Source organism: Podospora pseudoanserina, chromosome 6 (genome assembly GCF_035222485.1).
Source record: "Podospora pseudoanserina strain CBS 124.78 chromosome 6, whole genome shotgun sequence".
Classification (NCBI taxonomy): domain Eukaryota; kingdom Fungi; phylum Ascomycota; class Sordariomycetes; order Sordariales; family Podosporaceae; genus Podospora; species Podospora pseudoanserina.
The window spans coordinates 2165761-2180881 of record NC_085925.1 but is presented as its reverse complement, the minus strand read 5'-3'; the positions used below and the strand labels follow the sequence as shown (position 1 = coordinate 2180881).

At 53.2% G+C, this 15121-nt stretch overlaps 4 protein-coding genes across 4 annotated transcripts; 2 read left to right on the top strand and 2 right to left on the bottom strand.

The window, feature by feature from the left end:
- Positions 1–512: 512 nt before the first annotated feature.
- On the bottom strand, positions 513–3307 carry QC764_601050 (uncharacterized protein). Its single transcript, XM_062948622.1, has 3 exons — positions 2499–3307; positions 2076–2438; positions 513–2017 (listed from the first exon to the last, which is right to left on the bottom strand). Exons 1-3 carry the CDS (start codon positions 2575–2577, stop codon positions 828–830), a joined length of 1632 nt encoding a protein of 543 aa, XP_062797639.1. The 5' UTR covers positions 2578–3307; the 3' UTR covers positions 513–827.
- Positions 3308–3897: 590 nt separating this feature from the next.
- On the bottom strand, positions 3898–7061 carry QC764_601060 (uncharacterized protein; the record flags this gene model as incomplete). Its single annotated transcript, XM_062948623.1, has 2 exons — positions 3898–5079; positions 5340–7061. 2 exons carry the CDS (start codon positions 7059–7061, stop codon positions 3898–3900), a joined length of 2904 nt encoding a protein of 967 aa, XP_062797638.1.
- A 3122-nt stretch (positions 7062–10183) lies between these two features.
- Positions 10184–12266, top strand: QC764_601070 (uncharacterized protein). Its single transcript, XM_062948624.1, is given in 4 exon segments — positions 10184–10571; positions 10629–10892; positions 10948–12212; positions 12228–12266. The coding sequence occupies 3 exon segments, from the start codon at positions 10311–10313 to the stop codon at positions 12091–12093; spliced, it is 1671 nt and encodes a 556-aa protein (XP_062797637.1). The 5' UTR covers positions 10184–10310; the 3' UTR covers positions 12094–12212; positions 12228–12266.
- Positions 12267–12530: 264 nt separating this feature from the next.
- On the top strand, positions 12531–14889 carry QC764_601080 (uncharacterized protein; the record flags this gene model as incomplete). Its single annotated transcript, XM_062948625.1, has 2 exons — positions 12531–13342; positions 13401–14889. Exons 1-2 carry the CDS (start codon positions 12915–12917, stop codon positions 14887–14889), a joined length of 1917 nt encoding a protein of 638 aa, XP_062797636.1. The 5' UTR covers positions 12531–12914.
- Between the last annotated feature and the right edge of the window lie 232 nt (positions 14890–15121).

Here is a 15121-nt window from a genome sequence, read left to right as displayed (position 1 = left end):
GCCTTAGATTTTCGGTGCTTTTAAGCAGTAAACAGATAACCTTATACTCCTACTAATCCTCTCACACTTCTTCACTCACCCTCAACCACACAGTCTCAAACACTCCAATTCCCAAATAACCTTTACGTAAACTCCATTTACATCACCCATCAACCCATTCAATACACCAACACACACGCTTGCTTCCTGTTTCTGTGCACACAGCCCTGCCACACATAATTCATCATTCGCCGAGGCTCACCTTTTTTCAGCTCTCATGGAACAACCATGCTACCTACCCTATTCATCATGCAACAACAGAAGAAGCTCTTACCTCGATGAAGGATTCTCAGCAACCACGATCATGAGTTGTACTATGACCTCCACGAGGAGGGTTCACAAGATGCCGTCAAAGATATGTCTTGCTGTTCATTGGCCAGGGCCAGTAGATCTGGAAGAGAACTGGGAGTCGTGTAACATAGCACCGGACACAATATTCGTATGGCCCATCATTCACCACCAAGGAACCAAACAATTTCACAAAGTTTCATTACCCCTGCTATGGAGGCCGATAGACGAAACTACCTAAAAAGAAAACAACGACCAACTCCAGACATAACCCCGAGTATTAACATTTGCTGCAAAAAACCCGCAGCCCCTGAATGATAACCACTCGTAACCCTCCAAGCCAGTTTTGTCCCGTGTCAATGCCATCATGTGTGGTGGTCAAAGAGTATCCACCCTAAGAAATGTTGTACAGAGATGAAACTCGGCGTCAATCCCGATCAGAATGCACGGCCTTGACAGAGTTCCTTGTCGTGATGTGATGTAGGCTGAGGGAAGCCAGCTTAGAGCTCCTTATGCGCCTTGGCACGGCCCTCCTCAGCCTTCTTCTTGGCGGCATCAGAGCCAGCCATGACCTGACCGGTGACCCAGTCCCAGCCGCTCAAGACGTTTTCCTTGATCTTAGCGAAGATGGTCTCGGAAGGAGACGAGGTGCCGTACTTGTAGTAAGTCCACTGGCGACGAGCAAGGGCACGGATCTCATTGAGACTTGAACCCTGAGGGACGGGAATGCCATAGCTGTCCAAGTAGGCCTTGAGATCACTCTCGCTCCAGGTATCAAAGGTAGCAGCCTTGGCATTGTCGGTGGCATGAGAAAGGTAGCTGGTAGCAGAGGCAAAGGAGTTACCACCGGCAGAAGAAGCAGATGCGTAGGCAGCGTTGGCAGCCTGGACAAGCTCCTCGCGAGTAGCGCCAGCCTTCTCACCAGCCTTCTTCGCCGCAGCGTCTCCAGAGGAAGCGAGGTAGGCCTTGAGGTTGTCGAGGGTCAGATCGTCCCAGGTCCAGGCGCTCCAGCCGGTAGCAGCCTTGTGGGCATGCTTGCGTACGAGCGCACGAAGCTCATCAGTCTTGGATCCCTGAGGAACGGGGACTCCACGGGCGTCAAGGTAGCCCTTGAGACGGCTCTCAGACCAGGTGTTGACGGCAGCGTTGAAGGCATCCAGAGCGGCCTGGGAAGTGACATCAGTAGCCTTGGCAACGTTCTCGCCAACGTTGGAAGTAGCAGCACCATAGGCGGAGGCAGCGGTTGAGGCAACGGTGTCACCCATGATCTCAGCGCGGTGCTTGCGGACAAGAGAGCGGAGCTGGTTGAGCTTGGTACCTTGAGGAACGGGGATGCTATTCTTGTCGCAGAACTCCTTCAACTGAGACTCGCTCCAGGCGTCAATAACCTTGTCAGTGAGGGTGGCATAAGCTTCCTGAGCCTTCTTCTGAGCAGCAGCCTTCTGCTCCTGCATGCGAAGCGAGGCAAGTCGGGAGTTGCGGCGGACAGAGGCAATGAGCTTGTCGCGGGTGGTAGGTTGAGGAGCCGGGATGCCATGGGTATCAAGCCACTCCTTGAGATCAGACTCGGACCAGGTCTCGTACAACCAGTTGCCAGGGTAGGCAGCAGTCTCACCGGCCTTTTGAGCAGCGGTTTCGTAAGCGACCCTAGCCTTCTGAAGGAGAGTATCACGGGTGCGGGGTTGGGGAACTATGGCGGTGTTAGTCGACGCCTCAAACATTCAAGACATGACGTCATGTCAACTTACCAGGAATACCATAATGATCGCAGAAGGCCTTTAGCTGGCTGTCGGTCCAGCTGTCCAGAATCCAGTCCTTGACATTGGTCCAGGCGGTTTGAGCCTTGTCCTCCGTCTCGTACCAGTAGCCCTTCACCTGGCTGATGAGAGAATCGCGACTGGCCTGGGCGGAATCCTTGGTCTCGACACCCTTCTGCTTGAGATAGCTATTAAGCTGGGCAGCGTCCCAGCTGTTGTATGGTGTTACGACATGCGACTCCCAGTTCTTCTGGACAAGCTTCTCGAGATCCTTGCGGTCGGCAGGAGTGGGATAGGGGACATCGTGATCGGAGAGCCAACGCTCAAGCTCAGTCTCGTGCCACTTGTTGTAGGCTGCAGATCTTGTTAATAATGAGCTGGAGAAGTCGAGAAAAAACACAAGTCATGACTTACCAGCATTGGAAAACCAAGAGCTAGCGATAGCTGCGTCAGCCACGAGGGCCAACGACAGGAGCGCTTTGGCGATCCTCATGATGATGGTGTTATTTTTTCTTCAGCAAGATGTTGTAGTTGTAGATGTGTAAAGGCGGGAAAGGAGATGCCTCTTTGCTGGCTGAGGAAAATATCGCGGTTGGTGATGGTGGTTGGGTATCAAATTGGTATGGAGAGGAAGAGGAGAAAAGGAGGAAGTTGAAGGTGCAAAGCGCAGTATATTGGCGGACGTTGGAGGGTCGGTTCCAGACGTTCACTGTTGGTTTGTTTGTGGGTCTGTGAAAGAAAGAGTCCAAGACGTCACTGCTACCTAATCTAGCTATAAGTGGGTTTTACCTCTGCTTGTTTTTTTTTGGCAGGGGAGCAATGATCTGCCAGCTGGGGACACCGGGAGTTGCTGCTAGCTGCTCAAAGAATCAGCTGGAAGTAGCTGCTCATCTCGTACCGACATGAGTGGGAAAGGAATTCTCACATGCTGGCCGCCCAGTGCCGCCGTTGAAGGACATATTTCTCCGTTGTGACGTAATGAAGGCTACAAGGGGAGGGGCGAATGGCTGTCGTGGTTCACCAGCGTCGAGGTGGGGGGCTGCCGTGGCTGCTCGCCAACAGAACGCGTGTGTTTGAGGGCAGTGGCTGCCTGTGATTGGCCCCGGTGACACAATATCAGAGGATTTACTTGACTCTCCTCCACGTTGGACCAAAGAGCTGCCATCAATGAACCCGCGTCTCGTGAGATACCATCCTTTAGTTGGGTGATGGCATCATGAAAGACCCATGACGTCACTGTGCCAAGATCTCTCCCGAAGATCTGGAACGCCATGCCCCACCCTGTACTGCCATATTGTTGCTGGGTTAGGGTTGATGAGACTTCATCTGTTCAATGTTCCATCAATATCGCAGTGTCACCATCCGCAATATGTCTGCTTCAGTGTCAATGCAACCTGGTCATAATGTGTGTGGACGGGTCATATCCTGTCAGTTGTTCTCAATGCCATAATAGAACATGGCATGTTGAAGAGCATCACGAACATCACGACCATCACAAACCACAGTCACAGCAGTCCATATTCTTGATGTCCGAACAGTCTTGGTATTCCCACAGTTGCAATGCTATTTATCTCCTGACCCCATCTCAGATGCCATTATCCATGAGCAAAAGGACAAAACAAAAAGATACTAAAGCGCCAATTGGCGCAACTTTGGCATTTCCCGGCGAGACCACCAAAACCCCCCCGACCATTCTCTCACCCCAACTCCAAACTCAGGAAGCCGTTTGCCATCGCAGAGAAGAAAAACAAAAAAAAAACCCAAACAAAAAAAACCCCGAAACAGAATCCTCCCCGAAAACTCAAACTTCCCCTCACGCCCCCTCACGAGCACCACCCCACAGGCCGCGCACGCTGTCGCTCTGAGCCCGCGACTGGAAGTAACTCCCAGCCAGGGTCGTCGCGGACAGGTGCGCGCCCGCACCCGGAGTGAACACGGAGCCGAAGCCCCCCTCGCCGTCAGCAAACGCATCACCCCCCACACCAGCACCGCCGGCAAACGCACCACCACCCATCCCAGCTTCTCCTCCCCTCCAGAAAGGGTGGTGGTCCTCACAACCATCTCCACCACCACCTAAATAAACCTCTACCTGCTGCTCCTCCTCTCTCCCCTTCCCCTTTCCTTCCTCCTTCTTCTTCACACGATCACAAGGATCCCTCCCAAATTCGCACAAGACCCCAAATTCCCTAAACTCTCTCACGAGAGCCATGCGGGCTGCCTCGGACTGGCAGCGGTAACTGCCGAAGCGGAACTCGATGAGGGCTCTATCGCCCTTGAGCTGGCCCAGGAGAGAGCTGGGTCTGTGGCTTCCGGAGCTGATGCTGGAGGCGGACTTGGAGTGGCCGGGGCTGAAGCCGCTGGCGCCACTGTTGTCGTTGTCGTCGTCGTTGCTGTTGTTGTTGTTGTTGTTGTTGTTGTTGTTGTTGTCGTTGTTGTCGTTGTTGTCGTTGTTGTCGTTGTTGTCGTTGTTGTCGTTGTTGTCGTTGTTGTCGTTGTTGTCGTTGCTGTCGTTGTTGTCGTTTTTGTCGTTTTTGTCGTTGTTGCCGAGGATGAGAGGACCGGCGGCGAGGGGGATGTTGCTGTAGCTGGTAACGGGAGCGCCGGAAGGGACGTCGTTATAGGCCAATAGGCCGGCTGGGGCGCGGGGACCACCAGAGCTAGAGAGGTTGCCTGTCGAGGGATTGGCAGCAGAGGAACCGGGGGGAGCGGGCAAGGCGGCAGGGACGGCGCCGGGGTGGTGGACGATGATCTCGTCGACTTGGTAGATGAGCTTGTTGTCGAAGTACTCGCGGAGGTGCTGCTCGTTGACGATGTGGGGGGGTCCGGAGATGAGGAGGACGCGAGACTTTGAGCCGTTGATGTCGACTTCGGCGGACCGGATGCGGTTCCAGGTCACGCGGGCGGGGTTGTGGGGAGGAGCGCGGGTTGGGATGCGGAAGCCCTGGGTTGTGGTTTGGCGGAAGAAGCGTTCTGGTGGGAAGGGTGGGTTAGCTTTCTGGTTTCATGCGTTTGGAAGAACGTTGCATGCGTCAAAAGGGGTTTGAGAGGCCTGTCAAGGAGTTTTGAAGGCGTGCCAACTCATCTTTTAGGCCTATTCGAGAGTTCAATAGGCCTAAAAAGATGGCCAAGAGGCGTCTCAAGATAGTGGGAAGGGGTCTGAAGATATCTTGAAGGCATGTCCAAGAGTTTGGAAGGCCTATTTGACAGCATGATATGCCTATTCGATAGCTCGAAAGGCTTAAAAAGATGGTCAACAGGCCCATCCAAACTTTTGGAAGGCCTACTCAGAACTTTCTGAGGCGTGGTGGGAATGCTTGAATGCATATGAAGAAAAGGGGAAGGGAATGAACACGTACCGGCAGCACTCCTCTCGAAAAACACAATCTTGGCCGCGCTCTGCTCGTGGCCCTTCTCCGGCTCAGGGGGGTTGATGTGGGTGGCATACACCCGTCCCACGTTCCTCACCCCAGCAAGCAGCTCGTGGGTCGTCACATCGGCGGGCAAGCCCACCAGGAAGAGAGAACAGTTCATGTCCTCGGGGATAGTCGCGCTCCGGTTCCGGTCCAGGTCCGGGTTCCCCTTGTAGTTGGGGCTGAACCCCTTGATCATCAAGTCGTAGGACTCGAGTTCGGTCAGGCGGCGGTGGGTGCGGCACTCCATCGGCCGGAAGAAAAAGGGCTGCCCAGGGGCTGGGACGAGGGCGCCGGAGGAGGAGGGACCAGCTCGGACGACGGCGGTCTCGGGGACGGACGCGAGGGGGCAAAAGCCAGCGGGAAACAAGGGGGCGGCGGCAGGCTGAGAGAAAAAGGGGCGCTGCTGGCCCGGGAAGGGGTGCTGCTGGGCAGCGGAAAAGGGGCCAGGAGCTTGGACGGCGGCGGCGCCGGAGCGGAAGGACAAGGACCGGAGCTGGGAGGAGAGGGCGTCTGGGTGGTAGGCGGGGCCGGAGGGTTGGGGTTGGGCAAAGCCCAGGATTCCAGAGTCGTTCCCGCCGGGGTGACTCATCATTCTGCCTGAGGCAAAGCCGGAGGCACCGATCGAGGTGAGGACAGGCGGGGCGGGGGCAGCGGGAGTGGGTCTGGCACCGAAGCGGCCGTCTCCGACAACGCCGAAGGTTCCGGACTTGTTGTGACAGTGCGACATCTTTTCGTCGTTCTCGTCGGTCTGGTTGTTGTTGTTGTTGTTGTTGTTGTTATCCAACGTCTGGAACACGTTGAATCGGTTTGTCGAAGGTTGTGCAGCGAAAGGGGCTTTTCTGGCATTGCTTGTGAGGCTGGCAAGAAGATCGGTGCTCGCTGACGACTTGTAAGAGCGGAAGCTTGGATTACAACGGTTCGCAGGTGAGAAGTAGTAACCAGGGGGGTAGAACCTGTTTGGGCCATAGCTCTCACTGGCAGCTGACCCCCGTAGGTTGGAAGACCACTGTCCCCCGTAGCTGTCACCATAGCTCATGCTGCGGTCTCGCCAGTTCACCCCAGCGAGGGGTTGTTCTGTGGTCTTGCCGTACTTGCCGCTTGTGCCTACTGGGCTGGAGACTGTTCGTGTGCCTCGCTGTTCTTGATGCAGGCAGCTTTGTTCGGCGTTGATGCCCAGGCCATGGCTTTGATCATCTTTGGCATAGGGGCTGGCAGGGTGAAAGGGACCGTTGTTGTCTTTCAGCGGAGGAGGGGAGTCTTCATGGTCGAAGATGACTTCATTGGCAAGACTGCTGCGACTGCTGGCATAGCTGGACTGGCGATACCGCGGTTGATACTGCTGTCGATACTGATGTTGACACTGTTCTTGGTACTGGCGTTGCTGACCCTCTTGATGGGAAGAGTCCTTCTCGTCAACGGAGGTAGTGTAGACTGTTGACTTAAGCCCTGTGTTGTTGCTGATTGTTGCCATAGGTGTGCGGACATAGACAAACGAGTTGGGAGACCTGAAGTCTCCTTCGGTGTCTGGAGTCCGAGAGACATGATTATTCTCTGAGGAAGACATGTTGACTGAGTTCAAGACTGATGTCAAACCTAAGACTATGATTGGAGTGAGATGGAGTATAAAGTGGGCTGGAGTGAGATGAAGTACCTATGAAGTTGGCTGGAGTGAAGAGTGACGACGAGTATGAAGACAGGCGGGATGGATCGAGTCAGGATGAGGCAAAACAGTTCCTGATGTGAGCTTGTCGAGTAAAGTAGAACCGATGAGGATGAAGTTTTGGTGATGGGATGGTTATGTGTCAAGCAAGCTTATATATGTCCAAATATTTCAGCATTTGGATGTGCGCTTGCTTGACGCTGTCGGGCCTACTATGTCCTGTGAAAGCCAAACTGCCCCTTGAGGCACTGCCAGCTTGTTGACTGATGAAGAACACAAAGAAGCATAGTGGTTGTCAAGATTGCGACGCGCTTCCAAGGGGCTCTTGTTATTTTCCTTGGTGACCAAGACCAGTCATTGTTTTTACGTTGATGTCTTGTGAATTGACAAAGGCTCTGTCTGTTACAATGGGCTAGGCTCAGCAGCTTGGTCTGGCCAAACGTTTGTTTGACTTGAGTGAGAGACTGCAGCTTTTCAGGTTGCTCTGACTAGGTACAAAGAGATTAAGAGCAGTGCGCAAGTCATATGGCTGTGGTTGGTCAAATATCATAGTTGCAATAAACCACTCATCAACGCAATGGTAGAAGAGGGCGCAAAGTGGTTTTGTAAAGTCATTGCATTCTTGAGTAGGTGTGCTGCATGACAATAACGACTCGAGAGAATCAAGCCTGTCAGCAATAGAAACATAGCGATTGATATGATCTTACTGGGCCTTTTGATGAGACCATCAAATCAAGCTGTTTTTGCAAGGTACCGAATTATCTATCATTGCAAGGTCATCACAGCGAAGAAAGTCGAGAAAGAAACATCATGAAAAGCAGCCCCCACCCCTTCATCTCATTTCAAAGCCTCGCTACAACTCCAAGCAAGGGAAAGGTAGCGATCATAAGCATAATCTTCTGACTGAGACCTACCTGCATGCCAAGTTCACCCAAAACATGTCAAATCCCCATGCCACACTGACACTCCCGGTTCCGGCATCACCACGATATTTCCGGAGTCCCACATTCCGCCGCCCATCTTTTCCCTCCTCCCGTCCCCTCCAAACCCACAGACCAAATCTTACTACTACTCGGGAAGGAACCATGTACCATACCTTACCTTATGTCGTGATGGCCCATACACCCGCGCTATCCCCAACCGAGCCGGTGGGGCCGGCAGGATATCGTTTACCTCTAACGTACATTATCAGCGAGTGACCCATATCAGCGAGTGACCCACTTTCTACGCGACGCGACATCTTTGCACTTCACAACAACTTTCCTCTACCATCCAAAATGCCCACTACTTCAAACGAAAGCCAGATAATCTTAGCCCTCCAAGCTCTTCAAAATGACGAGAATCTAAGCGAACGAGCTGCAGCTAAAATTTACGGAGTCGACCGTAAAACACTAGGGCGTCGCCGCATCGGCAAGCCTGCACGACGCGATATAACACCTAATTCGAAGAAGCTCACTCAATCAGAAGAGGAGGCTATTGTCCAATACATTATTGAGCTATGTGCGCGAGCTTTTCCACCCAGATTGCGTGGTGTGGAAGATATGGCCAACCAACTGCTACGCGTACGCGATGCGCCCCCTGTCGGCAAGCTCTGGGTACATCGATTTGTTAAACGCCAACCAGAGCTCCGTACGCGCTTTACGCGTAGATACGACTACCAGAGGGCCAAATGCGAGGATCCAAAAGTTATTAGCGAGTGGTTCGCGCTTATACGGAACACTAAGGCCAAGTACGGTATTGTAGATGACGATATCTACAACTTCGACGAGACTGGGTTTATGATGGGTATTATCTTCGCGGGTATGGTAGTTACGACCTCAGACGGCCTTAGCAAGGCGAAACTGGCCCAGCCTGGCAACCGCGAATGGGCAACGGTAATCCAGGGAGTTAATGCCCTCGGCTGGGCCATCCCTCCTTTCATTATCTTAGCCGCGCAGTACCACCTTGCCAACTGGTATACCGAGTGCAACCTACCGTCCACCTGGCGTATCGCAACTACCGATAATGGCTGGACTACCAATGCGGTAGGCCTAGATTGGATCAAACACTTCGACCATTATACAGCGTCCCGTATAAAGGGCAAATACCGGTTGTTAATCCTCGACGGCCACGAAAGCCACCACTCGACCGAATTCGAGCGCTACTGCCAGCAGAATAATATTATTACGCTCTGCATGCCTCCACATTCCTCCCACCTCCTCCAGCCACTCGATGTTGGCTGCTTTGGGCCGCTAAAACAGGCGTACGGCCGCCAGATCGAGGACTTGATGCGCATGCATATCAACCACGTAAGCAAGCTCGAGTTCCTCTGTGCCTTCCGCGAGGCCTTCTACGCCTCTATAACGGAGAAGAATATACAGGGTGGCTTTGCAGGTGCTGGCCTTATACTATACGATCCAGAGAAGGTGCTTTTTAAGCTAGATGTAAAGCTTCGTACGCCAACACCTCCAAACTCACGGCCCGGCACTGCACAACCTTGGGTCTCCCAAACACCACACAACCCTCGAGAAGCCAATTCACAGTCAACGCTTATTAAGACTCGCATTGCCAACCATCAAAATAGCTCTCCGACTTCAATGTTGGCTGCGGTAGACCAGCTTACTAAGGGTACAACAGCTATAATGCACCAGGTGGCTCTCCTTCGTGCAGAGGTCTCGTCGCTCCGTAAGGCCAATGAGGCATTAAGCAAACGCCGGAGAGCTAAAAACACGCGTAAGGCTTGGAGGGTCACTTACTGTACAAGAGGCACAGGATCTACTGGATCAGAAGGCCGTGGATAGGGAGGGAGTGCAAGAAACGCAGCCGGAAAGTAGTAATGCAGGGGGCTCGTACGAAGGTTCGGTGCTGTAGTGTGTGCGGCAAGCCTGGCCATAATGCGCGCACTTGCCAGGAGGCTGCAGAAGCATCTGATTCAGCTGTTTCTGATGTAATTATAGTTAATTCCTTATGTTGATGTGGTATAATTGAGGATGGTTTGTTAGGGTGTGGTGGGAGGTGGGTCACTCGCTGATATGGGTCACTCGCTGATAATGTACGTTACTCAAATTCAAAAAAAATATTTCCATCCCCTTCATCACAACACCATCGTTGCTTTTCCTTTCCATCCAAAAAAAATTAAAAAAAAAAATTGGAGTGTGAGCCGCCTGCATAACAATGGCAACACCGGCAGTTGACCATGACAAGATCTCTCCGCACCGGCAGTTGGCGGCAGCATCAGCATCGTCGGCCCGTGAGAGAATCCAAGCGAGATCGGAAGGGGGTGACTCGAAGTCAAGCGATGAGCTCACCGACACCACCAACGTCGCCCAAGAAATACCACACGACGACGATGAACCGCCCAAATCGGACTTGCCGTTCTCAAAAGCGCGATGTATCGCCCTCGTGGCTACCGTCACAGGCGCGAGTTTTCTCAACGTACGCGTCTTCCCTTCACTACCTATGCACAGACTTGACAACTAACGACTAAAATAGACCCTCTCTGGCCAAGCAGTGGTCATCATCCTCCCAACCATAGGCCGCGACCTTTCCATCCCCGACACCCGCCTCCAATGGATCGTCTCGGCCTACTCCCTCACCTTTGGCTGCTTCCTCCTTCTCTGGGGCAGGATAGCTGACATCTACGGCAAAAGAAGGATGTTCATCTTTGGCTCGGCCTGGTTCGCCATGACCATGCTGGTGAATCCCTTTTTACCAAACGAAATCGCCTTTGATTTGTTTCGTGGTCTTTCTGGGCTTGTAGGTTGAACAATGGGTGAAATTAGCGCCTAGTTATGCTAACAATTGTCTACAGGGTGCGGCAGCCAACGTTCCAACGGCGATTGGAATCCTAGGAACTACCTTTCGACCTGGCAAAGCGAAAAACTATGCTTTTAGTTGTTACTCAGCAGGTGCCCCTGTGGGAGCGGTGTTTGGGAATTTGCTCGCGGGCTTTGTCTCGGAGTACACCTCATGGAAATGGGTTTTTGTCATTATGGGTTTGTTGGCTGTCATTGTGACTGTGGCGGCTTTTTTTATCCTGCCGGCGCCGAATCACACTTTGCATGATGAGGGGGTCACGGTGAAGAATTCGGTTGACTGGTTGGGGGCTGGGTTGGTTACTGTGGGCTTGCTGGCGTTGCTTTTTGCCTTGACACAAGGAAATGTAGTTGGGTGGAGGACGCCGTGGATACCGGTGTTGATTGTGGTTTCGCTTATCTTGGTGACGTTGTTTGTGTTTTGGCAGAGACATTTGGAAAAGACGAAGAAACGCGCGCCGATCATGAAGGTTTCGGTCTTTCACAGCACGAAATTCAGCGCTGCCATGGCGATCATGGCGCTCTTTTTCAGCAGTTTCAATGGGTTACTGGTTTATGCCACGTATTTTTACCAGGACTTTCAGGGCCTGTCGACGTTGCAGACGACCTTGAGGTTTCTGCCAACGGGGATCATGGGGGTCATCACCGCGCTGGTTGTCAGCCAGCTTTTGGCGCGGGTGCCGACTTACCTGCTTTTGGCGGTGGGGACGTTTTGCGTGTCGATATCGTCGATACTCTTTGCTGCTCCGATTCCGCCCGAGACGACGTATTGGGCTTATGGGTTCCCGGCTATGGTCTTGTCGGTTTTTGGAGCTGATACTACGTGGCCGTCTTTGATTTTGTTTACGAGCCATTCGTTACCTCAGTCGGATCAGGCTTTGGGGGGGGCTTTGGTCAATGCCATGGGTCAGGTGGGAAGGGCTATCGGTTTGGCTGTCGCGACGGCGATTCAGACGGCTGTTATGGCGCGTGATAGGGGGGTCGATGTCGAGGAGGCTGGGCCGGTGATTCCTTGGGACTCGGCTTCGCTCGCGGGTCTGCGAGCAGCGGAGTGGTGGAATTTTGCGTTGGGGTGTGCGGCATTTGTGGTTGTTTTGGTAGCTTTTCGGGGTCCGGGGTTATTGGGAAGGCGGGGGTTGTGAAGGCTCAACGGCGACCGACTGAGCGTGATGACATTGTTGTTGATAGTACGGGGGATGGGGGATAAAGGTCTGATGAAGGTATGGTTAGAACAACCGAGGTTTTTTTTTTTTTGGGGGTGGTGGGAGTTGAGGAGGGAAGTCGAGATGATCATAATGCAGGTACGAATACGGCTAGGAGTTAGGGTAGATACATGTTGGAATTGATCGATTGAACTCTGTCCGCAGCAAAGATCGGCGATGGATGATGGTTTTATTGGTGGTTATGGATCCAATAACCTAGGTGGTCCTTACAGCTTGACAGTGACACCCTTGAACGTCAACTGTTGGGCCGAGGTGTCAGGGTGCTTAGCGTGGGATTGTTAGCGGGAGGTTCGGTGCATATTTAGGGCAGAAGGAATGGACCCAGAGAGGTGAGTTTTCTGGTTGTCGTGACCAAGATTCTGCACTCTTGCCAGTGCCAGCTTCCCCAATTCTGATTGTGGTCAACAGAGTGGTCCACCGTCTGCTTCTCTAGTCAGCGTCGATCACGACGAACAAATCCAATGAAACCGGGTTTTAGGAAGTTAGCGCCTGGGCGGGCAGTGAGATCGTGGGGAGGACGGAGTTGACGTCTCCGCAACTAACATCAAGATCGCCGAGTTGGTCTGGATTTGTCGTTCAGGTTCCGGTGTGTTGGTCGGGGGGTAGGATTGTAGGTATAAAGGACCTGGGGAACAGCAAGCGTGTTGCAGTGATGTGACCTTTTTCCGGGTTCCAGGCCCCCTCTCCTTCCTTCCTCCTCCCTCCCCATCTTCCCCCTTGATCCCCTCAGACCCGTGAAGATGCATCTCCTTAGCACCAATAGGATTCTGTCCCTTTTCGTTGTTGTTGCGACGACAAACCTCGTCTACGGTGCTCCCATCGAGGCTGAGCAAGCACACGAACAGGCGCTGCCGAGGAACCTCGAAGGGGAGTTTGGCATCTCCAAGGAATTTGACTATGTCATTGTCGGCGGTGGCACCGCCGGCTTGACTCTTGCCAACAGGCTGAGCGAGGACCCGAGCATCTCTGTCGCTGTTGTCGAAGCGGGGAGCTTTTACCAGATCACCAATCCTTTGCTGGGAAAGACGCCAGTGGGTGATGTCTTGTTTGTCGGGTCGGATCCAAGCGACACCAACCCCTTGGTTGATTGGAACTTTGTCACCGAGCCCCAGAGGGGTGCGAATGGGAGGAAGATTCACTATGCCAGGGGGAAGTGTCTTGGTGGGAGGTATGTTACGCACCTCGGTGACCTTGGGATATCGAAAAAGTGGTTAATGACGGTGCAGCTCGGCAAGAAACTTCATGATCTACCAACGGGGTACCGTCCAGTCCTACCAGAAATGGGCAGAGGCCGTCGGTGACGAGAGCTACTCCTGGGAGGCGCTGCAGCCGCACTTCAAGAGGAGTGTCAGCTTCACACCTCCCAGAGAGGACCTCCGGTTCAAGAATGCCTCGGCCGAGTTCAACATCAATGCCTTCTCCACCACTGGCGGAGGGCCCCTTCAAGTGTCTTATGCCAACTACGCCAACTCTTTTAGCACATGGATGGAACCTGCGCTGAACGAGATCGGTATCGGACCTACGCAAGACTTCAACAGCGGGAGTTTGATGGGCGCGCAGTATTGTGCTTCGACTATCCGGCCTGAGACCCAGACTCGTGACTCGAGTCAGACTTCTTTCTTGCGAGAGGCATCCGGGAGGAGAAATCTCAAGGTTTACATGACGACGCTGGGGAAGAAGATTGTCTTTGATGAGAACAAACGGGCGACCGGGGTTGTGGTGGAGAGCAGGCCTTTTGGACTGTTCGAGTACACTCTCAAGGCGAAGAGGGAGGTTATCATCTCAGCCGGCGCTTTCCAAAGCCCGCAGTTGCTGATGGTTTCTGGTGTTGGCCCTAGGGTCGAGCTGGCGAAGCACAAGATTCCACTCATCGCGGATAGACCTGGAGTTGGACAGGGGATGCAAGATCATGTCTTCTTTGGGCCGAGCTGGAGGGTCAAGGTCGAGACGCTGACGAGGATTGCCAATGATCCATTGTTTGTGTTGGGAGAGTTTGCGGGGCCTTATACGTTCAAGAAGCAAGGCCCGTTGACCAATCCCGTTTGTGATTTCCTGGGCTGGGAGAAGGTACCACGTGGGCTGATCCCGAAGGATACTTCGACGATTCTGGATGGGCAGTTCCCACCTGACTGGCCTGAGGTTGAGTACTTGACTGCCCCGGGTTACGTTGGTGACTTCTCCAACTTGTTCACCACTCAGCCAAAGGACGGGTACATGTACGCGACTATCCTTGGTGGTCTTGTTGCTCCGATGTCGAGGGGCACCGTCACGCTCAAGTCAGCCGATACCAAGGACCTCCCCCTCATCGATCCCAAGTGGCTTACCGACCCGACCGATCAGGAGGTAGCTGTCGCGCTGTACAAGCGTCTGCGTCAGGCGTTTGCGTCAAAGGCTATGAAGGGCGTGTTGGCGGATACAAAGGAGTACTTCCCTGGCCCGGACGTCAAGACGGATGCACAGATCTTGGCTGTGATTCGGAATACGGTGCAGACAATTTGGCATGCCTCTTGCACGTGCCGGATGGGGAAGAGGGATGACCGTTGGGCGGTTGTGGACAAGGAAGCCAAGGTGATTGGTGTGGATGGGCTGAGGGTGGTAGATGCGAGTAGCTTTGCGTTGTTGCCGCCGGGGCATCCTCAGAGCACGGTCTATGTCCTGGCTGAGAAGATTGCGGCCGAGATTCTGCGGAAGAATCATGGCAAGACGATTGCTTGAGCTGTTGGGGGAGAAAGGGTGATGGGATGGGAGGAACGAGAACCTGGCATGTATATTTACAAGTAGATAGTTTATATGGGAGATGATGAGATGAGGAAACAACATCAATTATTAGGTAATCTGTAAATAATCAAAATCTGACATTGAATATTCCATCGTGCCTCCCGTTCGTCATCCAGAGCAGATTGTCAGGTGTTTGCAGCCGTGCACTGCTCCACTTCTTCTAGAAGGA